Raw genomic sequence first — 23,985 nt, 5'->3', positions numbered from 1 at the left:
TAAACATGTAAACAGAAGGCAGCGCTCCTGTTTAATTCACGTAACGTGTCTAAAGCTGCAGTGCAGTTACAGTCTTGGCGCTGGAACGCAAACCTCAGCAGCAGCATTTTGAGGTGACATCCTCTCGTTTCCAAAATAGAAAACAGGAGCAGAAAATGTTACCCTGAGGAAAACTGAGAAATGTCAGCTCTGTTTAGGCTCCAAATACAAGCATGCACCATTTCTTTGTGCTTGCAAATTTCACTGCCTTGCACTGACGAATGAATAAAGATGAGAAAACCAAATTGGCAGAGGAATTTCACCCAGTGAGGGATTCAGCTCTCTGGAAGGCCACAAAGGACCAGCAAGTCTTTGTATTCAACACTTGGCCTCCTTTGATAATATAGAGTATGAATGTACATATGCATATATCACACGATATCACAATAATTCACAGCTCATTTGTGTTTGTCGTTTTCTGCGCGTTTCCAGGAGCCAGACTTTGAAGTAGGAAGCATCAAATGAAACGGACACGAGTCCCCCCCCCCCCCTCAGCACTGCCAGCTGCTGCGTGTTAACCCGCCTGACAAGGTGGGGGAGAGTGTGTGTTTCCACTGGAGGGGGAGCCTGTGGCTGTGGTTGATCCAGAACATTACAACACTGTGTTTGGGCCCAAACCCCTGTCTATTTCCATTTCCTTTTAAAACAAGGTTTAGGCTGTTGGTCAGGTTGGTAATGAAATCTGCGTTACAAATATCTGTACTTGTTTTCAATCTGAGATACTGTGCTGGAGAGTTGTCGGGATTTCCTTGCATTCCATAGCTCACTAAGATCAGACATCCCTGAATTCAGCAAGATCTTCTCATGGAGGGATCCTGAGGGGCTCCTAGTGCAGATGAGATATATATATAATCTCTGATCCTTTTCCCAAATCACTTCAACTGGCTGCTACCAGATGTCTGAGGTCGTCATCCTTTCGTTCAACATTCAGAAGGAGGGAGGCATCAATCCCCCATCAAATTCATGGGAAATTATTTAACAACAGTAAAAATTCAAATAAGGATAAAGTCAAAGCTTCAATTTAACAAGTTAATGAATACAATGCCACATTTTAAATCCTTTTAAGAAAATTAAAAAAAAAAAAATAGCAGTTTGTTCCTCACCTTGTAACCGCACAACGATGGGTATCTTGAGGTCCAAGTCTCTTACAGCCATGATGATACCCTGGGCGATGACGTCACACCTCATAATTCCTCCGAAGATATTGACCAGGATAGCCTGAACCTGAGGAAAAAAAGAAAAAAGAAACAACTTCATCAAAAACTGAATGTTGACGAGCTCAGAGGGGTGAGCTACATCGGGCTTCAACAGTTTCCTGTTTAAAACCATGAACAGCCTTTGGAAGCTGGCATCTTCTTACCCTCCTGTCAGAGGTGATGAGTTTGAAGGCCTCCGTCACCTGATGAGCTGTGGCTCCTCCTCCTACATCCAGGAAGTTGGCTGGTGTGCCGCCATGGAGCTTGATGATGTCCATGGTAGCCATGGCCAGACCTGCTCCATTTACTAAAACAGACAAAGCCACTGGTCAAATGATTCAGGCAGAGGATTTTCTTCTTTTGCACTGAATATGTACTGGAAAAAAAAAAAAAAAAAAAAAACACTCATTGATAATAAGACTGACATTAAATGGAAACGCATTACATTTAAATCACAACTAAAAGAGCTCCTACTACGACAGTGCTGTCTTTACACTCAAAGTCTGGTCTGATAGTCGTTATAAAAAGCCAATTGGTGATAGGCTGGTAGGTTTTAATGGCTGATACTGATGCACCACTTTGAACTAAAGCAGCTCAGGTGTGTACTTCTAGGTCTGAAACTAACTGTACTTCTTCCTTATGTTATGTGAAAGTGGTTGGAAATGGTTTAATATCCATTTTGAAATCTTTAAATGATGACAAAACATTACAGACTCTCACTAAAAATAGTTTTTACACATGGAAACAAGACTTGGGTGCCACTGTGCTGTAAAATACCACCCCATTGTATTTATGAGTCCCTCGCACTTTGAGCCAGTAGAAAGTGTTAGAGCCAACAACAAGCTACTGAGTTTGGATATTTTTAAAGACATAAGAAAGAGGGGAAAAAACACAGTGTATGATCTGCTTTTCATTGTTAAGAGACAGAATTGTGTCAGATAAGCTAGCACAGCACTGGACACAACACAGCAGCTCAGCTTGACCTGTGAACTGTTTCTGAGACATTGTTTAAAGTAAGTCAAGAAAAACAAACAGTTCCACTAAAAGGCCACAAGGTTTCTTATTTGGTGGCTTTATGTTGTGGGATGCCGTGTATGGAGTTGAGGTGGCTAGAAAGTTGAGGGAGAAAAAGACAGTAAACAGGAGACTGACAGACTGCAGGATATCGCAGACAAATTAGCAAGCTCCTTTTTTTAATCTATAGATATTCATATCTTGTCCAGTTTGGTCATATTAATATCTCTGGGTTACCATTATAACCTATAACGTTCATTTTCTGTCTGGCATAACCGAGCATTATGGGAAATGCAGTACCCAATCAGGATTACAACTGAGAACATATCTCAAAATGACCACCAAATAGGTTCAAAAGCTATAATAAACACAAAAAATGAAACTACTAAATAGCTTTTCTGACATTTCGCTTGGACTGACCCAGACAGCCGATGGTTCCATCAAGACCGATATAGTTGAGGTCAGCCGTGGCGGCCTGCCGGTCCCGCGGGTCCTCTTGAGTCCAGTCCCGCAGTTCGAACACTTTCTGCTGGCGGTACGCTGCGTTGGAGTCAAAGTTGATCTTGGCATCCATGCACATTACTGTTGACAAGGAGACACATAAGATTTTGACATTAGAAGAAGATCAATGTCAGCTCATCTCTCCATCTGCCAGAGAGCCATGCCATGGGGGGGGGGGGGGGGGGGGGGGTGTCACAGAGTGTTTCCAGCACTGGCACCAGGAATGTAAATGTGCAGCTGAGTTCTTTTTTTCTAAATGCATATCACCTCAGAAATGATCAAATAATTGAATATGTTGAGGAAAGAGTTTTGCTTATTAAAGAATAATTCAGGAGGACAACTTATTTCTGGCTACACTTTGTTAAAATGTCTGCCTTTGATTATGAGTACAAGGAAAAAGAAACACTCTGAGCTTCACTCAAACTACAGTGAAGGAAGCTAAGGAGCTTATATATATATATATATATATATATATATATATATATATATATATATATATATATATATATATATATATATATATATATATATATATATATATATATATATATATATATATATATATATATATATGAGATCATGCAGAAGGAGGACCTAACAGCTCATCAGGCGCTCAGCATAGTGTTTGGCACAAAGGTCAGCGGTCTCCTTTCCTCACAACTGTGTTTGAGAGCTGTGATTCATGCCTGAGGAGCTCATCACTGTGCATCAGGCAAAGCCATTAACTCTGACTCACTGACAGAACAACACGCACACCTCAGACTGAAATCAATCTCCTCATCATCTCCAGGATGCTTTCATGGACAAACCCCAGTGCATTCCTCCTTGCCAGAGACCCATAAGTCCAGCTAAATTAGTCTGTTCCGCAAAATGAAAATGACCTTTAGAGGCCAAGAGCTGCACAAGCATACCAACCACATCTCAGTCAGCAAGACTGCAAACCTGGGCAAGACTAGCATGGCTCCATTTTTCTTTAATGTCAACTAGGCCTGGGAAATTAAAGAATCCTGATATTTGTCAAGTGGTAAATTCCCCAACTAACAATTAAACTGACAAGTCGTGTATGGTTAATGTCTGTCAGGGTCAACCCTCTTGAGCAACATGACTGTGCAGCTGAAAAAAAGTGCAACTCCAACCAATCTTCCGGAAGATTTGGAAAAGAGTGAAAGAGTGAAAAATGCAGCAAGAAGCTGATGCTGCTTCTCACTTATATTTAGTAAAAAAAGAGAGCCTAGGCACATTCATGTCGACAAAAATGATTACACAATTCAGTCCAAGTACATATTTTTCTGAACAACATGACTGATAACACAACAGCAGTGAAGAGTTGTAGTTTAATGTGGAAGTAAAGCCTCTCTTTGCTGTGTAGCATTCACAGCAACAGCGCTTGTTACTATAATCACCATGAAAGCATTTCCTGGTAAAACAAAAGCTAGCAGAGCTTTTATGATCAATCCACCTGTGCAAAAAAAACAAATAAACAAAAAATGGTGGTTGCCCAGTGATTGCATTGAATATTTTACTTTAAAGAAGGGTTGCAAACATTTGCCAAAAGATTTGGTCAGTCTGCCAATGAGCTGAACTCGCTGATGAGTCTCTTTGCAGTAGGAGACTCAACTGGTCACCGGGCAGCTTGTATTCTGGTTATATTAAGGTTACCAAGCACCAAGTCACTTCCCAACTAAACAGTCGTCCTGAAGCAACTATATCACTAATTATTAAAGGTGATTTCTGTGCATGGAAATGACCACAGGTCTGTGATTCCCAGGGATTTATCACAGTTAAATGGCATACTATCACAAAACAACCCCATTCAGTTGCAAACTGATAGCAGTGTCTTGATTCAGTTTTATCACCAAAGGTCTTTAATGTGACAGCCAACTGTGACCGGTCACAGGTCTGATCCTCATCTTCAAAGCAACCATGTCCAAGGTAATCATCATATGCTACTTCATTGCAATAAATGTGGTTTTGCAGCAGCCTCTCACCACTGTTTTCCTTAATAATATTATTTTTGGATTAAGACATAAAAAAAATGTAATTAATTTTTACGAAATGCCATCAATGAAATGAATGGCCATTTTTTTAGATTACCAGATTTACAAATCCTTAAAAAAAAAAAAAATTCCAAAACTAAATTTGGGCACCTGCATGCTTTTCATTTGAATACATGCTGAACTGTTCGGTAAGACCAAACTGGTTTTTACTAGGGGTGCAACGATATTCGTATCGATATTGAACCGTTCGATACAGTGCTTTCGGTTCGGTACGCATATGTATCGAACAATACAACATTTGTAATTTATTTTATCAATTTTCCTTCTGACGATGCTGTCTGTGTGGAGCGCTCAGTGAATCTGCGTTCGACTACTCCGCCTAGGCTGCACTGTCGAGCGCAGATCCACTGAGCGCTCCACACAGACAGCATAGTCAGAAGGAAGAGCGCAGGGCAAGCTAGCAAGACAGAAGTTAAGCTCTCCTTTTAACATGGACCTCCCCCACCCTCATTCAGATCTGGCGTTTGGAATTATTTTGGTTTTCATGTGACGTATGACCCTGAAGGTAAGCGAGTCATGAACTAAAGTAAAACAGTATGTTGGATGTGCCACGCAATGCTCAATTACATGGGTGGGAACTAGTGTGTTAGCGCAGTTAGCTCGTTAACGTGTTGGCCGTCTAGCCCCATGCACGGGGCGATCGGCGGTAGCTCGTTAATGGAGATTTGCCGTGTTGTGGCGTTAAGGTCATTTCAACGAGATTAACCTGAAAGCACTAGTGGGAACACAACGAATATGACTGCACATTTACGCCGACATCATCGTAGTGCAAAGACAAAAACAACAAGCATGCTACTAACTTTAGCCGAGTCATTTAGACAGCTGTTAGCACATGATTCTCCTTATGCTGCTGAGAATATAGCCCAGAAGAAGCGGATAGTATAGCTTTTATTTTGGAAAGAGCCATTTCTCTGTAATAAACTCTCTTTTCCAAAGATGAGTGATTCCTCAATCAGATACAGGGCTCGCAATATCGCTAGCCCGATGTCCCGGAGCTAGCGATTTTTTCAGTCGAGCTACCAAAATCTATCTCTTCCCTGCCCGTCGGGCTATTGTAGGAAAAATATATGTCAATGCTTTTGCATTCTTTCAGAAATGTAGCTGGGTAATTATGTCATTGGCATCGATGAGCCACTGTCAATATGTGACATATTGAAGTCGCGTTTGAATTTGCGCTTGTTTTTTTGCTTTCACTTTGCAATCGTGCGAACTGTGTATAGAGAGCGACAGCACTGATCTGTGAGTGATGATAATTTGTGCACCAATTCCTCTGACATCGTCTTATTAATCGTTAGCTTACTATGCAAACATGACAAGTGAAATCTCCCGCAGCTTAAACATGTGAGAGGTTGGTCGCGCAGAGAATCGCTGAGCTTATGTGAGTGAGCGTGTAAAAGCATTTCAGTTCTGCTGAGCCAAATAAGACAGGTCAGGGTGAAGAAGTGACAGCCAAAGAAAAGCTTACCACAAAACGGAGAAGTTATGACAAATCAGACTATAAGGCAAAAAGAAAGTGCAGCTTTATGGTTTCATGGACAAAAGAATTTCTGTGGCTGCAATATGACGAGCTAAATAACCAGGGCTGCACATAAGTGGTCCGCAGGTGCGTATTCGCTGTCAAAATAAAAAACGCGCACAAGGGTTAGGGTTAAATTTAAAAACTGTACTTTTGAGTTAAAATATATATTTATAATTTTAATAAATGACAAATTAAAAAGGCATGAACATTTTTTTTGTATCGAAAAAATATCGAACCGTGACACCAAAGTATCGAACCGAACCGAACCGTGAATTTTGTGTATCGTTGCACCCCTAGTTTTTACATTTATTAAAATACCATAAAATAATGCCATTATATTCCTTTTTCAAGTTGTATTTCCTAACCTAACAGTGACTCTGACTTCATCTCTGTGTTCAAAGAGGATGTTTTCTTTTTTGTTCTCCAGACCACATGATTAAAAATTCAATGAGACAGAATGTGTGTGATAGAGAGTGGAACAGTGATGTTATGACTCAGAAGGGAAAGATTAGTCTGTTCTAACTCAGGTTGCATCTCTGATGGATTTTAACAGTTTCCTGCTACTGAAAGCTTAAAATGTGCTCAAAACAACTGTAAACACATTTGTTTGCCCACATGATCAGGCTATACATCACTCCAAACAGCTGGGTTAGGTTAGGGGAAAAGGCTAGACAAGACCCAGCACCACCCTACAAGGACAGAAACAGACAGGTGCATGTGTGTGCGCCTACCAATGCCAGAGGAGTCTTCCACCATGGGATTGATCTCGACCATTGACGCGTCATACTTAATGAACAGATTGTACAGTTTGACCATGGTCTCAGCTGCCTCATTCATCAACGCTGGAGGGAAGCCCATCTTCTGAGCAACCTGCAGACAGATGTACTTTGTCAAAAAAAATAAAAATAAAAAATCAGCAGCGAGCTATTTTCAAACAAATGGCAGAGAAATGCCCAAAGAATACATGTTTATAGCCGCGATCAGGGGGTCAAACATAAAGCCCAGGGGCCAAAATCGGCTTGAGAAAAGACTGTACTCCGGCTTTGGAGAATGTGAAGGAGGAATTTTATACTTTTAGGTTCACAGCATTCGCTACAAAGTAATTAAGTAATTAGAAAGAAATAAACTTTCAGTATTTTCATATTTTTTTGAATGATCAAATATCTTCTGTTTTATAACTACGAAGCAGCTTAAATTAAAGTGTACAGCTACAGAAAAAGTTCTGGTAGGTCATTGCCGAAAAAGTCTTGCTGACAGATTTACTTACCACTGCAGCGTTTCTTTATCACGTAGAAACACTGAGCTTGTGTGGTTTACTTACATTAAGATTTGTCAGGAATTAAATGTGTAGTAAAACTTCTGTACACTGAGAGAAAGGGAGTTCTGATCATTATCAACAATGGCATAAGAATTATAGCTTGATTTAAGCATCTCCTCTAACTGTCCTGATATCTTTAACATCTTTCAGCTCATTGTTTTGGTTTTCTTGGTCACATATGTAGCACTTTGTCTCATTCACTGCTCCCACAGAGCTTAATCCTGTCGACATTAAGACAAAAGTGAAATTTCAAACAGAAACAGTAGCTTCGACAGGTCTCATTAGAAGCACGGAAAGCCTGCTGGGTCTGTAAGAACATCACGTTGTTTGAAAAATGTGGTCTTGGCGGACAAAAATAAATGCAGCGAAGGAATATCAATGCCGCTCCATCTAGTTTGAGAGCCCTGCAATCAACACCTCTTCTCTCTGTCAAATATATTGAGTCTCTGCTTTCACTATGACAATCAACATATTCAATATTCAGAGCCAAAGAGATGTGCAGCAACAGGGGAACAGGAATAAAGTGGAAAGGAAAAGAAAGACAGTCAGAAGTGAGACAGGGTGGAGAAATGAGTACATCTGTAAACAAAATAAATCAAGTCCACCAAAAACAAGAAAGAACTCCAGCATTAGCTTCTGAAAGTCAGCTGATCGAAAAATAACGAAATTCATGTTTCTTTTAAAGGTGATTAGAATAATTTCTTCATGAACTGTGTTCTGTTTGAATGATTTTCTTATTACTACAATTCCTCTAACTTTGCTTTTAGAGAACTCAAGTCTAGAATCAGTGCTTAATGTTTCTGAGGGGAAGAAGCCATTGTTACTTTCATTTATACCAAAGCAGGTGACACTGGGTCTGTCCTGTTGTGCATCCTAACTGGACAGACTGATGTCCAGAGGTTTAACCGACTTGGTGTAAGACTGCGATGATCAAGTGTTCCCTTCATTTTATTTTGAGCAGTACATATTTACAGTGGTAAAAGACTGATGGCAGCTTCCGTGAGAAAACCCAACAAGAGCCGTCCAGATACAGCTTGCAACTGTGAAAGCACTCCTGCTGATGTAAGAAGAAACAGAGGGAGAACCTGATGAAGCCTTCTGTAATTATGAATTCCAAGTTGATTTATGTCAGGAAACAAGCAGACATAACGTGTCATGGCTACAGGGCGATCACTTCATCTTTGTAGTTTTTTTTTTTTTTTAATTGAAATTATTATTAAGATCATGTTTCTGTGTTAAGCGCATTTTTTTTTAAGATCGGTCAAGAAGAAGCTTTTGCAACGTGCAGATGCCGTGATAATGATTATTAAACATGATAGTTTTGTGAAAGCTGTAATGTTTTGAGTTTGTTCAGGTGATCTGGAAATAAACTACAGTTAATGGAGTTCATGATCCAAGTGTGATTGAGTGAACACACCTGAGCGCTCAGCTCAAGAGTGCTGAATTTTCCCCCTAGTGCTTTTTACTTGTTCGGTACATGTAGCAGGAACATTCTCACTCTCTCACAAGTAGCTGCTCAAGTAGCTGTAAAGTACAGCAGCTACATTACAAACACTGCAGCATCATCTTGTTGACAAAAGGTAGACCACAGTGCATCAGAAAGTATTTGCAGCGCTTCACTTCTTCCACATTGGCCCATAATGACAGCAATAGTGATGATGAAACAAACATAATGACACAATTACAGCCTCAAGTCATTTGTGTGTGTGTGTGTGTGTGTGTGTGTGTGTGTGTGTGTGCGTGTGTGTGCGCGCGCTTTTTTTTAATATGATCTGCTTCTTTGCAGAACGTCTCAGGCTCTATCAGACTTTATGCAGAGCGTTGGTTGGCAGCCCTTTTCAGATCTCTCCAAGATGTTGAATTGGGTTCAACTCTGGGTTCTGGCTGGGCCACTTGAGGATATTCACAGAGTGCTCCTGATGCCACTCCTTTGTTATCTTGTCTGTGTGCTTAGGGTCATTGTCCTGTTGGAAGATGAACCTTGTCGCAGAGCTGAGCGCTGGATGTGTCTGTACATTGCTACATTCATCTTTCCCTCGACTTTGACTAATCTCTCAGTTCCTGCTGCTGAAAAACATCCCAGCATGATGCTGTCACCACCATGCGTCACTGTAGGGATGGTATTGGCCAGGTGATGGGCAGTGATGAGCATTTGATCTTTGTTTCCTCAGACCAGACGATTTTGCTTCTCGTGGTCTGAATCTTTCAGGTGACTTTTGGCAAACTCCAGGGGGGCTGTCATGTGGCTTTTACTGAGGAGTGGCTTCTGTCTGGCCACTCTACCATGCAGCACTGATTGGTGTAGTCCTCAGAAATGACTGTCCTTCTGGAAGGTTCTCCTCGCTTCACAGAAAAATGCTGGAGCTTTGTTAGAGAAACCATCAGGTTATTGGTCAGCTCCCTGACTAAGGCCCATCTACCCTGATGGCTCAGATTAGTCAGGCGGCCAGCTCTAGGAAGAGTCCTAGTGCTTCTTCCACTTACAGATGATGGAGGCCGCTGTGCTCACTGGGACCTTCAATGCTGTTTTCTGCACCCTTCCTCAGATCTGTACCTCAATACAATCCTGTCTCAGAGGTCTACAGACAATTCCTTGGTTTGTGCTCTGATATGCACCTTTAGCTGTCGGACCTTATATAGACAGCTGTGTGCTTTTCCAAACAACGTCCAGTCAACAGAATTTACCACAGGTGGACTCTAGTAATGTTGTACAAACACCCGACAGGCGATCAGTGGAAACATAGTCAGAATCAGAATACTTTATTCATCCCGAGGGAAATGCACCTGAGCTCAATTTTGTGTGTCACAGCAAAGACTGTGAAAAATTCTGTACATGTTATATTATTAATAAACTTGCAAGAATTGCAAGAAAATGTTTTTCACTTTGTCATTATAGGGTATTGTGAATAGAATTCTGAGGTAGAAAATGAATGTAATCTATTTTGGAATAAGGCTGTAATTTGACAAAAGTGAAACACTGGGGATATTATCCTGATGCACCGCAGGAATACCCAACCCTACCTACACAACCTGTTGTCCTTAAAAAACAAGCTTACTCCTTCATAAGGACTAGAGCCAGTGTCTTATTGAGACTATTTTAAAATTAACTGATAACATTTCTTTCTTCATCGCCGTTATTGTTTGTACATCTCATGTGAAAATCTGATTCTGTAAAAAGCTCCAGCTGAATGTTTGTAGAGTCATCTTTGTAAATAAAGCACAACATGGAGCATTATTTATCTTGCTTGGCACATCATCTAAAACAGGATAAGGGTTTTTTTTCCCTCTAACAGATTATTTTAAAGGCAAACATCAGACTGAAAAATAAAAAAAAGTATGATTATTCTAAACCAGGCACCAATTTCATACTGTAAACATGAGAAAATATCAGTTGTTTTCTATAAGCCCTGGAAAATGATTATAACTTAGGCTCAGAGGAAAATTTGGGATGATGGGCGGAAATTTGTCATTAACGGATAACAAACTAAAAATTCGAAAAACCTTAATTATATCAAAAATAGGTGCAAAAACACGCTAAGAAGAATGCAACAATTTCTCCAACCAATGACCTTGTTTAGATAAGAGTTAACCTTCTTTAAACAGCAAAGAGCCCCTTCTGATTTAGACATTTTGGCACTCACTGCAGCATGAACGCACACAAACACACTCCCCTTTCTCTTCCTCCAAGTCTTCCTGCAGCCCAAACTACAAAGTGGGTGCACCTCAAGTCTGTTTCGTGACTTATTACATCTACCATTGATCGCACCTTGACAGCCTGCTCCATCTTAATACCCTCCACGATGTCGATGGGTTCCTTCACAATGGCATCTGGATTTTCCGCTGCAACATCTTCGATGTTCACGCCACCCTGTGAGCTGCCAATCAGCACAGGGCCCTGTGGGACACAAGTGGGAGGGATGGGGATTTAAAATCTTAGAGTTACTGCAACATTTTTGTTTCGAAATCTGTGAAACCTAAGCCCCGGATAGACACCTTTACAAAGAAAACGGGTGATTTAATAAGAGTGATTTTATGCAAGGAGGTTTTGACTATCCTCTCCCAATAATTACAATCAAAATTACCTTCTGTTTTTTTACTGACCTGGCTGCTCTTCCTGTAATTTAAATCAAATCTGAAGCCACATCCTTCAGACTTCCTATTTTTCTGTGTAAAAACTAAAAGATGCTATTGCCATGAAAAAAAAAACCTCAAACCTCTCATAACAAAAGCAACAAAGTAGTCTGTGCCTGCACAGTAAAATCACCATCCTCATAATAAAATGCAAAAGACAACAATAAACAATTTTATAATCATGTCATTTATCTTCAGATTATTTTCTCAAACCCTCAGATTTTCTATTTAAAGTCGTGTAAAACAGGAAAAAGAAGAAACTCTCAGACCGGAATAAGTAATTTTCATTGTTGTTAGAAAAGCAACACTAAATAGTTTATAAAATATGAAAATACTTATTAATTTCACATTCATCTGATTGTCAATAGGCTAATCACTGAGCGCGCTGATTGCTTGCAGCAGCTTCATAAACACAGCTGCATAGAGAGAAAAAAATAAAAATGTTATCCACACAAGTCTTCATGACTGCACATCCTAAGGAGGCTCCTCAGATCACAAACCCTGTTTAATACAAGGTTTTGTTCCAAAGACTCCTGAGCTGAGACCTCCTTATTTCTGCTGTGATGACGGCAAAATACTAAGAAGGAATTTCTGTGGTGAGCAGCATCTTTATCCCTTTCTCCATACAGTAAGAACATGTGGAATACATTACAATAAGAATTTTATATACTATATACAACAGTGTGAAAACGTTTTAAACACATAAAATTCTTGCTCACCGCATAGTTCATGATCTATAATCAAGTTATAGACACAATCGACTCAAATGTTAGCAGCTTTGCCTAATTATGAATAAAAACCTGAACATCCAGTCAAGCATACAGACTCACTGAACCCTGAAAAAGATCCAGTGAAAGTGTTAAAATTCTTAACACATGTAAAAACACTGACTTTATCTTCAGTATTGTGCTGCCATCTAGTGGACAAAATCTGTTAACTGAATCACAACTTTGTTTTTTTATGAGTTCAATGAAGATGAGTCAAGATGCATTTAAGCACTGACAGATGAATCTGTGTGTGCTTTGCTTAATTTAGTCATCTGAATGAAAAGATGTGGAGGGGAGGTGCGATGTACAGTTACATTACAAAAACAACAGTTAATCTCATCTAAATCTTTAATTTCACATCTAATTTTTGTAGTTTATAAATTGCCTCTAATTTTTTCAGAGCTGACTTTTCTTATGATACAGATCTTAATTTAAATGAATGAGTAATGTGTTTAATGTGTTTAAGTAAACAAACAGCAGCAGCTTGAGCTTTTCACACTAGGCTTGCAGACTGTCAACAGCTCAACTAAAATGATCTAGAGCTCATTCAATGCCACGCAAAAACATCATGAGATTACTGTAGTGTAAGTGTACCTTCCCTAACACTTAGACTAATACTAATCACCTCTAACAAATCCAATCCAATTTTATTTATAAAGCACTTTAAAATACCCAGCACAGGAACAAAGTGCTGTACAGAAAATAAGTTAAAACAATAGAATAACAAAAAACAGCGAAATAAATAAATAAAACACATAAAACATAAAATTAAAAACAGCCCTATGTTAAAACAAAAACAAGATAAAACAGCATCGAATCACCTAAAAACAACTAAAATAAAAAACCAACATCTCACGTGGTGTCAAAGGCCAGGGTAAAGAGGTGGGTTTTCAAGAGTGACTTAAAAACAGATAAAGAACTGGCCTGTCTAATCTCTAAAGGAAGCTCGTTCCACAGTTTTGGAGCTGCTACAGCAAAAGCACGATCTCCTCTAAGTTTACGCCCAGTCCTGGGTATCTTCAGGAGCAGCTGATCAGCTGACCTGAGAGAGCGGGTGGGTGTATAAGGCTGTAGCAGCTCAGAGAGATAAGATGGAGCTAGGCCATGGAGAGCTTTAAAAGTAAATAAAAGAATTTTAAAATGAATCCTAAAAGAAATGGGCAGCCAGTGAAGTGAAGCTAAAACAGGGGAAATGTGCTCAAACTTTCAAGTGCCTGTTAAAAGACGAGCTGCGGCATTTTGCACCCTCTGTAGATGACTAATATATAATGCACTGAGCCCAATATAAAGTGCATTACAGTAATCCAGCCGAGTGCTAACAAAGGCGTGGATCACTGTCTCAAAGTGCTGCCGTGAAAGAATTGGCTTTATTTTTGCCAGCTGCCTGAGGTGAAAGAAGCTAGATTTTACCACTGCCTTAATTTGATTATCAAACTTCAGATCACAGTCCACTTTGACCCCCAGGTTTGTGACAGTTGGCTTAACATACTGTGCCAGGGAATCTACATACACATTGGGGGTCTCAGTGGAGCTACCAAAAACCATCACCTCTGTCTTTTTATCATTGAATTTTAAAAAGTTAACAGACATCCAAGCCTTAATGTCATCGAGACACTGAAGTAATGGCTGTGTAAGGTATCTGCCTTTTTTCTTTAGAGGGACATAGATCTGACAGTCATCAGCATAAAAGTGGAAAGGAATGCCGTGCTTTCTCAGTACAGAACCAAGAGGAAGCAGATATAAAGAGAAGAGGAGGGGGCCTAGAACTGAGCCCTGTGGGACACCACACAAGAGGGGAGCGGAGGACGACACATAGTCACCAAGGCTGACACAAAAAGTTCGCCCCGTCAAGTAGGACCTGAACCACTCCAGTGCTGTGCCCCTAATGCCCACCCAGTGCTCCAAACGAGAGAATAAAATGGCATGATCCACGGTATCAAACGCAGCTGTCAAATCTAAAAGCACAAGAACAACACAGTCCCCAGCATCAGTCGCTAAAAATATGTCATTAAAAACTTTTAAAAGGGCTGATTCAGTGCTATGAAAGGGTTTAAAACCAGATTGGAAAACCTCTAAAACATTTTGCTTTTCCAGGAAGGCCATTATTTGGCTGTAAACTACCTTTTCAAGAATTTTGGAAAGAAAAGGTAGTTTGGAGATAGGCCTGTAATTTGCAAGAACCGTAGGATCAAGAGCAGGTTTTTTAATCAGGGGTTTGACTACTGCATGTTTAAAATCTTTAGGGACAACACCTGACATCAGACTATGGTTTACCAGCTCAAGAACCAAAGGACCAACTGTAGGTAACACCTCTTTTAAAAGTCGAGGAGGGACAGCATCATTTGGAGACCCTGCAGGCTTAAGATGACCAACAGTCTCCTTTAAAAAGGACAGAGTCACAGGCTCAAACCTGTCAAAGACAGCAGAGCAGGAAACAGAGAGTGAGAGGTCATGACCACAAGGAGAGATCTGATCCCTTGTGGAGGAGACCTTCTCAATAAAAAAGTGTAAAAAATTTTGACAGGCTTCTGATGAGGGCTCAATACAGTCAGTATACGGTGCATTAAGAACAGAGTTAATAGTTTTAAATAAAATACGCGGGTTGTGGCAGTTTGACAAAATAATGTCAGATAAGTGTTTTCTTTTGGCATCTTTTACAGTTCTTTGATATTGACGCCAACAGTCCTTCAGCATCTGGAATGACACTTGTAGTTTGTCCTTTTTCCACTTGCGCTCAGTTCGATGGCAGTCGCGCCTGACAGCTCGTGTCAAGTCATTCAGCCAGGGCTCAGGGCTCTACACAGAGACTGATGGGTTATTAGTAACACTAAATCTGTGATTTTTTGGGACCATTTAGGGGAGGAGCAAAGCCTGAACACCATTCAACATAAAAAATTTATCATCTCCTCTAAAGGTTTGTTTGAAAGGTTAATGCATGATTTACAAAACACAAAGAAATGGGCATTAAGAGCACTCCTTTTGAACTTTTCCACCTTTGTTGTTGTTGTTTTTTAAGGAAATTCATTTCCCGTGAAAGCATCGTTCTCAGCTGAGCAAACACATCATTTGGCTTCTTGTGGGTGCGCCTGTGTTCCCTCACCTGAAAGGACCTCTCCATGGTGATGGCAAAGTAGTATTCTCTGCGTGGGTACCTGCGCTCGCAGATGAACACCTGGTTGCAGATACGACCCGCCTCCCCGGTCTGCTTGGTGTACAGCTTTCGACCAATCATCTGAGATGAAATGTCTCGGGCTTCCTCTGGCCTGGAGATGAGGAGAAGACAGGAAATTGAAAACTTTTTAATGCATAACAAGTTAATTAGAAAACTTATGAAACAAATAGATAAAAACCTGTAAGGACAATACAAACTAAAATTATTAAACAGATACTTGAGTTTATTAACATTTAAATCATATCTGTCAGCACTACTTTCCTGAGCTAGTCAGTAAGCAGGAGAATGAGGATGGACACAGTTACCAAGGTTGTAAGTGTAATCTGCTCCGTGTATTGTACGGTGCAGAAAAAGTTAATTTCCACTCTTTACAGCCTTTGTCCTCTAAACAACAGTATGCAAAGTCTGTGCAGTAACTTCTGAAAACAGACAATAGAACAGGCTTGTCAAACTCATTAAGAGGAAATGAATAGTCCAATTAATTATTTTGTTCTTCAGATGAAGTCTGGAGTTCATTTTCATCCATTTTTCAGTATTACTGCAGTTTGTTGCTGCCATACTGGAGACACTTTGCCAAGTAGGCAGCATTTTCCAATTACACAGCAGTCAGCTGTGCTAAATAAAAATTAATGAAGCACTTTGATGACTACAGCAGCTCAGATATTCAATCAGCTCTACAATCTGTAGGCATGAGAAAGACCCCTCACAATTTTCCAGCAGTGGAAACAGCCCAGAAAATCCTCAGCAAGTGCAGACTTAGCAATGCTAAGAAACTACAAAAAACACAGGAGCTACATGTCAGACCCTACAGACCGTAGCTAGCATGTCAAAGTTCATGATAGCACAGTTGTGATGACTTCAAGTTTTTTACGTTATTGTTGCTAAAGATCTTTTTATAAGCTATCGAATCGCAGGCTGTTTTTCACAGAAGTGCATAGAGTCGTGGGAAAACATTCTTCAAATGACTGCATATTCACTACTCAAGGTAGGGTAGGTTAAATTGATTAGCATGTAAACATGGTCAAACATCATTAAGGTCTCTAAACACAGCACTGTTTCTTCATACAGAAGGAGCTGAACTCCCTGGTGTCTTCCACCTCCCTCTTCATGTATGTGTTCTCCTCTCCTCCTTTCTGTGCCACAACATGATGAGGAGCTAGGGTGATCGTTATTTACCGTTATCTCTCCTACAATCTTTCCACTCCCATGGCCAACACAAACATTTCCTGCTGATCCTGTTTCATGTTAATAATCTTAAACATGGGTTTTACTGTGAAGCAGCAAAACATACTCTTTGGTACACGCGTAAGTGAGGACAGGATTTTATCTAAGATGTGTTTACATATAGACAATCGTAATTTAGCCGATTTGTTGCCAGTAACGACTTATTTTGTTTAATTATAAAGGGTGGGTTACTTACGAGTAGACGATCCTCACTCCTCCCTTTAGTCCACCTTCAAACGTCCCTTTTCCTCTGCCGCCAGCCAGAACCTGAGCTTTCACCACAAGGTCCTTCGAACCTAACACACACACATTCATCAATTACACACTGTGATATTAAATGCACTAAATGTCATAGTAACTAATCAGTTACATGATAGACCGGCCAGAAATGAAGTTTGTACATTGTTAATATCAAGTAAAAAAATATCCTGGTTTTCTGTTAATATTTACACTCACATATTTCAAATGTGTGTTTGCTGCTTTATACATAGATGTACCAATCACTGCTCTACTTCAATTTTGATATTAACAGAAACAGACCTCCATTTGTATGTTTTCTTTAGTGACACAACGTTTAGATGGACTAATTTGATCTTATTCTCCTGTCACGCATAAACAATATGGCCAGAGGCTTACAAGACACCATGAGGCTTTTGCAATAATGGCTGAGTTTAAAAGTGAGAGGGAAGGACTCCAGTTGGCAACTAACGCACCCTTGACCGTTTCAAAAATATGCAGTGACACAAAGCTCTGGGTCATAGTTGAGTTTTATTTGAAGGTTTGTTCACAAGTTTGGCTTTTGAACCAGTTTTCTTCAACTCTAGGTGGCAACTTATCACTAACTGTGCTAATGTCTCATGATAATAGTAAATTATATACACATTTAGCTTTAACTTCTTTAAGAACAGCATGGCATGCTGTAGCACACAGCATGTTTCAGTTTTATTCCATTAATTAGTACTTTTGTTCATTTTCATCAATACACAGTTTCATTCTGGGACTGGGGGGGGGGGGGCGTAGCTCAGTTTAATCATTTCCTTTTATCTTATACTTGGCCTTGGCCACACCCTATCACAGTTCATCCTCTGTCTCAAACAAGCTCTTTAGAGCAGTCTGTAAAATTTCTTAAAGATTTTGATGAAATTAGAAAAGTGGAGGACAAAAGAAGACGTGGCAGCAGCCAGTGGAACCACTCAGCCTCCTAGCAGATACACCTATCGTATAAAAATTTTACATCGTCTTATTCTTGAGTTAGTACATTCACAAATGTGGGCGTGCAAGCCTCCTCAGAAATGGTCTCAGTCAAAGGGGTAGCTGTCAAGGAGTCATTCTTAAAGAACATAAACAGCAAAATCAGACAAAAGCTGTACTGAAAATCAGCGGCAGCAGGTCTTATGGAGAGATCAGTCCAGATTTCACATATTTGGTTCAAATCATCATTAATATATACAGGGGAAAAAATACAACAGTGAATGTCTACAGCCATCTATAGAACATAGTGGAGGCTTCGTTCGTCATGTTTTGGAGCTGAATTTCATCCAGGGACGCAGGAGATCTTGTCAAATTGGTGGAATCATGAAAAAGTACCATCAGATTTTGATCCACTGCAAATTAACATCTGGAAAACATCTGACTATCAATAGCTTCATTATCAGCATGACAATGACCACAAACACACTGCCAATCCAGTGAAAGCATGCCTGTATGAACAAACAGACAGTGGCCTCCCAAGAGCACAGACCTTAAAATTACTGAATCAGTGTGGGATCATCTTGTCAGAGAACAGAAAAAAAATGTCAGAAAACATGCAAAGAAGAGTTTTGAATGTCCTTCGACAAACCTGGAGAACAATTCCTGAAGACTACTGAAACACATGACAAGCAATCTTCCTAAGAGAGTTCAAGCTGTGCTGAAGAATAAAGGTCTTTATACCAAATTTTGACTTTCAAGCTTCTTCTTTTTGGCTTATATACTGTATTTCCATGTATGATTGAACATGTGTCAATAAATAACTGCAAACGCTTCCCATTTTCCTAGCAAAATAAAGAAATTAGGGGTGGCTAAAAACTTTTGCAACATACTGTATATGCCCCCCCCCCCAAAAAAAAAAGCAGTAGAGGACCAGCTTAGCTAAATAAGTCTTATCATATCACATGTCTCCTTACTGATAGAGGAATATAACTTCACACACAGGCAAAGTAGGAGTAACATATGAGGAGAAAAAAAAAACATGGCATGCAGCTCCTTTCATGTTACTTACAATGAACAAGAAACAGGGTGTGTATTGATTCCAACAGGTGCATCTTCTTTCTATCCAAGAATTGTGCACGCTGAGTGTCAACTGATACCACTGAAGCAGGAGATGGCTATGTATAGACTGGGTGTGCGAGAGTCTTTCTCTGTCTGTCTCACTCTTACACTCACTCACGCGCACACACACATGCACGCGCGCACGCACGCATACACACACACACACAATGTTAGAAAAGCCTCCAAGTGGCATTCAGGTCCAGAGGGGTGATGAAAGAGTTAGCAGCATAAATGGATAGTCACGCCACTGGGTTTGTCAGAGAGTAATAGCGTGGTTAAAGTCAAAACTTTCATTCCATCTCTTTAAATGCTTTCAAGTCTAATGCAGAGCAATGGGGTCAAAATGTTTAACACCGGCATCTTTAAAGTTTTTCATTTCAAACATAGCTCTAAAGTGCTCTTCTTGCTCATATAAGACCAACCAAAGAAAATCACCACTAGTAAATCCACAACAGTGGCTTGGTGGTGGACCATTAACAGATAAAACATTCATAACACTACTAAAGCCCACTGCATTTAACATGGTAGCTAAATTCAAAGGTCTCCAGACTGAAGTTTGACAGAACAGAGTTTAACTACAGCGACTCTAAATTTAAGACTTCTGTACTTAAGTCAAGTTTGTGAAAGTGATGGCTTATACAATATGAGATTGTTTGGAATAGAAACAGTACTAATGTAATTTGGCTTCTTACAGACAAGGTTGTATTATGATTTATTTAAAACGTTAATATTGCCACAGTCAGTTCACAATCAAAGCATTTGAAGTTTAGCCTGCTGGGTTTCTAAAGGCTTCTGTAATTAAATGCATATACAACATCTTCAAATGTCAGTGCCTCTTTATCCATTAAAGTGTGAAGCTGTGCATCTTGACTGAGGTTGGACATTGTCTTTAAAAATCACTTAAACTGTTCTAAATAACAGAACTACAGTTTTTGTTTTTTTTGTCCTTTAGTAAAGGACAGTGAAAGTGAACTTGCTTGTTAACGACTTGTTCAGCCTTACCAATCTGCTTGGCCACAGCGTACGCCTCCTCTGAGGAGTTAGCCACCATGCCGGCCGGCACAGAGATGCCGGCCTCTTTCAGCAGGCCGATGCTCATGTACTCATGTAGTGAGAGGTTCCTCTGCTGCTGCTGCACGTGAGGGGGCTGGGGCTGGGACACATGGCCGCCAAACAGACCTGAAGAACCACCAAGAACCTGAAGGGACAGAAAGAACAAGCGCAGGAAGCAATGAACTTAAAACCAGTACATCTACCATCTTCAAATGTCAATCTAACCTACAAATAAACAATCTCTTTTAACTCAAAACAAGCAGACACATCATTGTGTTGTCTTTTGCTCAATATTGCTAGAGCAACATGTGAAAATCGCAGACACTAAACCCACGAGATAAAATTCCTACAACACAAAACATAACCATCCTTGGAGGAAGAGAGAATCGTTCACAGTCCGTAGGACCACAAAAGCAACACTGGAAACTTCAGCAAGGATGTGAAACAAAGTGTTACTCAAAGCATATCAGCTGGGCATTAGACAATCACGTTTATTTCCTCAACTAAATCAGTGGACCAAAAGAAAAATCCAACATTTCATTTTTGGTCAAAAAAAAAAAAAAAAAAAGAAGACAACTGGCTGCTTTATTAGGCACACCTGCTTCACATATTTACTTATTAACACAAATATCTAATCAGCATTTAGGCAAATAGGCATGGTCAAGACAACCTGTTAAAGTTCAAACTCAGTATCACACCAGAGACACAAAGCGATTTAAGTAACTGTGACGGTGGAGTGGTTGCTGCTGCCAGACAGGCTTTGTCTGAGTACCAGAAACTGCTGATCTGCACTCTAGGGTTTACTGAAAAAAGAAAACATCCAGTGAGTGGCGGTTCTCTGGGTAAAAATGCCTTGTTGATGTCAGAGGTGATAGGAGAATGGTCAGCTGCTTTGAGCTAACAAGAAGGCAACAGTAGCTCCAATAACCACTCAGACTAAAGCAGCAGAAACTCACACCAGGTGCCACTCCTGTCAGATAAGAACAGGAAGTGAAGCTCACCGAAAGCAGTCAACAGAATGATGATTCTGGATTTTTGCTGTGATATTCAGATGATAGCATCAAAGCTAACCGTAACAGGCTCCATCCTGCCTTGTTTCAATAGCTGAGGCTAATGAGGTGGTATAATAGTGTTGGGAATATTTTCTTGGAACATTCTGGGGCCTTAAGTACAAACTGATCACCATTTAAAAGCTCTCACTGTACTCAAATGGCCTCCACGGTCACCAGATCTCATTCCAACAGAGTACCGTTAGGATGTGATGGAACAAGAGACTCACACCATGAATGTTCAGCTGACAAATCTGCATCTGTGTGATGCTCCATGTCAATATGGACTAAAATCTCTAAGGAATGTTTCCAGCCACTTGTTAAATCTGTGCCACAGACAATTAAAGCAGTTCTGAAGGCCAAAAGCCCCCCTGGTACCAGTATGGCGTACCTGTGACTGAAGTAAGTGTTTAGCTAAAACAGAACAAGAAGAACTAAACCTGTTGCGGTTTTTGAGGTTTCAGATACCAGACAATTAGTCAAACATTACTTTGTTCTGTTACCTTTACGCACTATATAAAATTATATCACAAGCAAAAGTGTGTGTAAACAGACATTATTAACTCTAATAGGTGTGCACACACTATCAAGATTATAATGAACAGAAAAAAAAGGGAGCAACTGAAGACTTTTTGTTGGCTACTCAAGTAAGACTTTTAAAGTCCCTCTTGCAACCACATAAAGTGTAACACATGTATTATTTCACTGTTACACCATCCAAAATGAAAACCCAGAACAATACTGCAATTAAAATATACATTATATCACATTTCCAGATGGATAACTCAAAAATTCCTATTGATGAATACAAATGTAGGCAAACGGAGTCCTGACAGGTAGCCTAAAAAGAATGAAACAATTTAAAGATCACCGGTCTTTTTCGTTGATCTATATTACACCTTTCAGCCATCTTTCAAACCAGTATCCTATAAATTTTTTTAGCTGAAAAAATGCTAATATTGTGTCACTAAATAGCGTATTCCGAGTTTTGGACAAAAGAACTGAATTCAGTGCTTTTAGAGAGCTTCAACAACCTGCAGATACCTTTTTAGTAAAACAAATGTAAAGCTTTGCTGATGTTATCTGAACAATGTGTCAAAATAAGTTTTACAAGCATTTCAAACTTTCACCTAAGATGACACAAAGACTTCTGTTAAGAATGCTGATACGTTTACCACCGATAAGACAAAACACTAAAACCAGCTGTTTTGTACTGTGTGGGTCCTCTTCATGCTTCCAAAACAGCTCCGGACTGCCAGAGCACAGCCATGAGACCACTGAGTTTGTCCTGTGGTGTCAGGTGTCTGCAGCAATGTTTAGGCTGGAATGTCGAGACCCAAAGCCTCCCACCAATACGACATAAATAACGTAATTCTGCTCAGTGTAGAGTATTCAGAGTTTTGCTGGTCAGGCTCTACCTTATGGGGGCCCTGGTGTAATGGACTCCCGGTTCAATTGCGCGCTCTTCCCGGTTAGATCTCTTCCGTCATTTTATCTTGCTGTTCCCCCCCCCGTTGTATATTTACAGCGTATCTCTGCAGTGAAAGCTGTTTATGCTTCCGAGCCTGAGCGGATTTGGCCAGATAACTTCCCAAGAAGACCCAGCGGGACAGATGTCATGGGGGAGGAATCGCTGGGATGGAAGCTGTAGCAGCTGCCGGTGGAGGTCACTGAGCTTCACTGAGCATATCCTCCACCAAGAATGCCGTTCACAGCCACACGAAGTGTACGGCTACAGAAAAGACTAAGGGCACAGTGATTCTTTGGCCGTTTACTGCTTAATCTGCAGATTTGACAGCCGGCCGTGCTAACTATGTGCTAGTTAGCGTGTTAGCCAAAATAACGGAAACTCAATCGAGTTGTGCTAATGTCAAATTTGACCCTGTCAGATTCGTAGAACTTTTAACCCTCGGGGAAGGTGTGGTGCCATAACAGACACATTCCATGAAAGCCCAAACGTTGTCTTCCGTTGTGGATACACACTTACCTTACAAGCGGAGCTAATAGTGTTTCTAGCCCCTGAAGTTCTCAGGCTAGCCGTCAAACGGCCGCAAATCAGGGACGTCGCCATGTCTCCCTCTACAGCAAAGTGGATTGAACGCGCACGCGTAGTGCGATTCCAAAGACGCCCTCCCCTCTGGTAATTTCAAATGCTGTCGGAACGTTCAGTCCCATGAAAGGAATGTTATGGCCAAATAAAAAAAGAAAATACATACGTATAAACACACACACACACACACACACACACACACACACATATATATACACTATTTTTGTAAAAACTAGGAATTAGTATTTTGAGAATAAAGTCGAAATGTAGAGATTAAAGCCCTCTACAAAGTGCCTTGCGTAGATGAACTAGTAAAATCGTACTTCAGAATTGATTTATGTTACAAGTAAATTGTTTATTTTTAACCATAAACACAATGTGCAATCTCCACATTTCGCCTTTTCCCCCTCAAAATAGTTTTTCAAATGTAATGTCAAATTTTCAACCAAAATCTGAAAATGAACACAATTTGTTATTTTTTTTTTTTATTAATCTGGCCCTATTACTACCATTGTACAATGCTTAGGATGAAGGACTCAGGGTTAGGGTAGTATACTGCTGGTGTGTGTTCAAATATCTGAAAAT

At 40.1% G+C, this 23,985-nt stretch overlaps 1 protein-coding gene across 2 annotated transcripts in view; it reads right to left on the bottom strand.

Moving 5' to 3' along the window:
* Positions 1 to 23,458, bottom strand: part of sucla2 (succinate-CoA ligase ADP-forming subunit beta) — a 29,370-nt gene extending 5,912 nt beyond the window's left edge. Inside the window, exons 1-9 of one of the 2 annotated variants that reach the window (XM_085435388.1) lie at positions 23,338 to 23,458; positions 20,251 to 20,446; positions 17,135 to 17,234; positions 15,643 to 15,805; positions 11,411 to 11,539; positions 7,058 to 7,196; positions 2,670 to 2,831; positions 1,400 to 1,542; positions 1,143 to 1,263 (exon numbers count right to left, since the gene is read on the bottom strand). In XM_085435388.1, the coding sequence (XP_085291514.1) occupies positions 1,143 to 1,263; positions 1,400 to 1,542; positions 2,670 to 2,831; positions 7,058 to 7,196; positions 11,411 to 11,539; positions 15,643 to 15,805; positions 17,135 to 17,234; positions 20,251 to 20,446; positions 23,338 to 23,421 (1,237 nt within the window). In that variant the 5' untranslated portion in view covers positions 23,422 to 23,458. Of the gene's footprint in view, positions 1 to 1,142; positions 1,264 to 1,399; positions 1,543 to 2,669; positions 2,832 to 7,057; positions 7,197 to 11,410; positions 11,540 to 15,642; positions 15,806 to 17,134; positions 17,235 to 19,198; positions 19,437 to 20,250; positions 20,447 to 23,337 lie in introns of those variants that run through there. The other variant, XM_085435389.1, reaches the window with a different exon arrangement.
* Between the last annotated feature and the right edge of the window lie 527 nt (positions 23,459 to 23,985).

Source organism: Copadichromis virginalis, linkage group LG16, assembly GCF_057382275.1.
Source record: "Copadichromis virginalis isolate Kocher_CV1m ecotype Utaka linkage group LG16, C_Virginalis_male_GT1.1, whole genome shotgun sequence".
In the NCBI taxonomy this organism is placed as follows: domain Eukaryota; kingdom Metazoa; phylum Chordata; class Actinopteri; order Cichliformes; family Cichlidae; genus Copadichromis; species Copadichromis virginalis.
The sequence above is the reverse complement of the archived record's forward strand: the minus strand, read 5'-3'. Positions and strand labels throughout refer to the sequence as shown.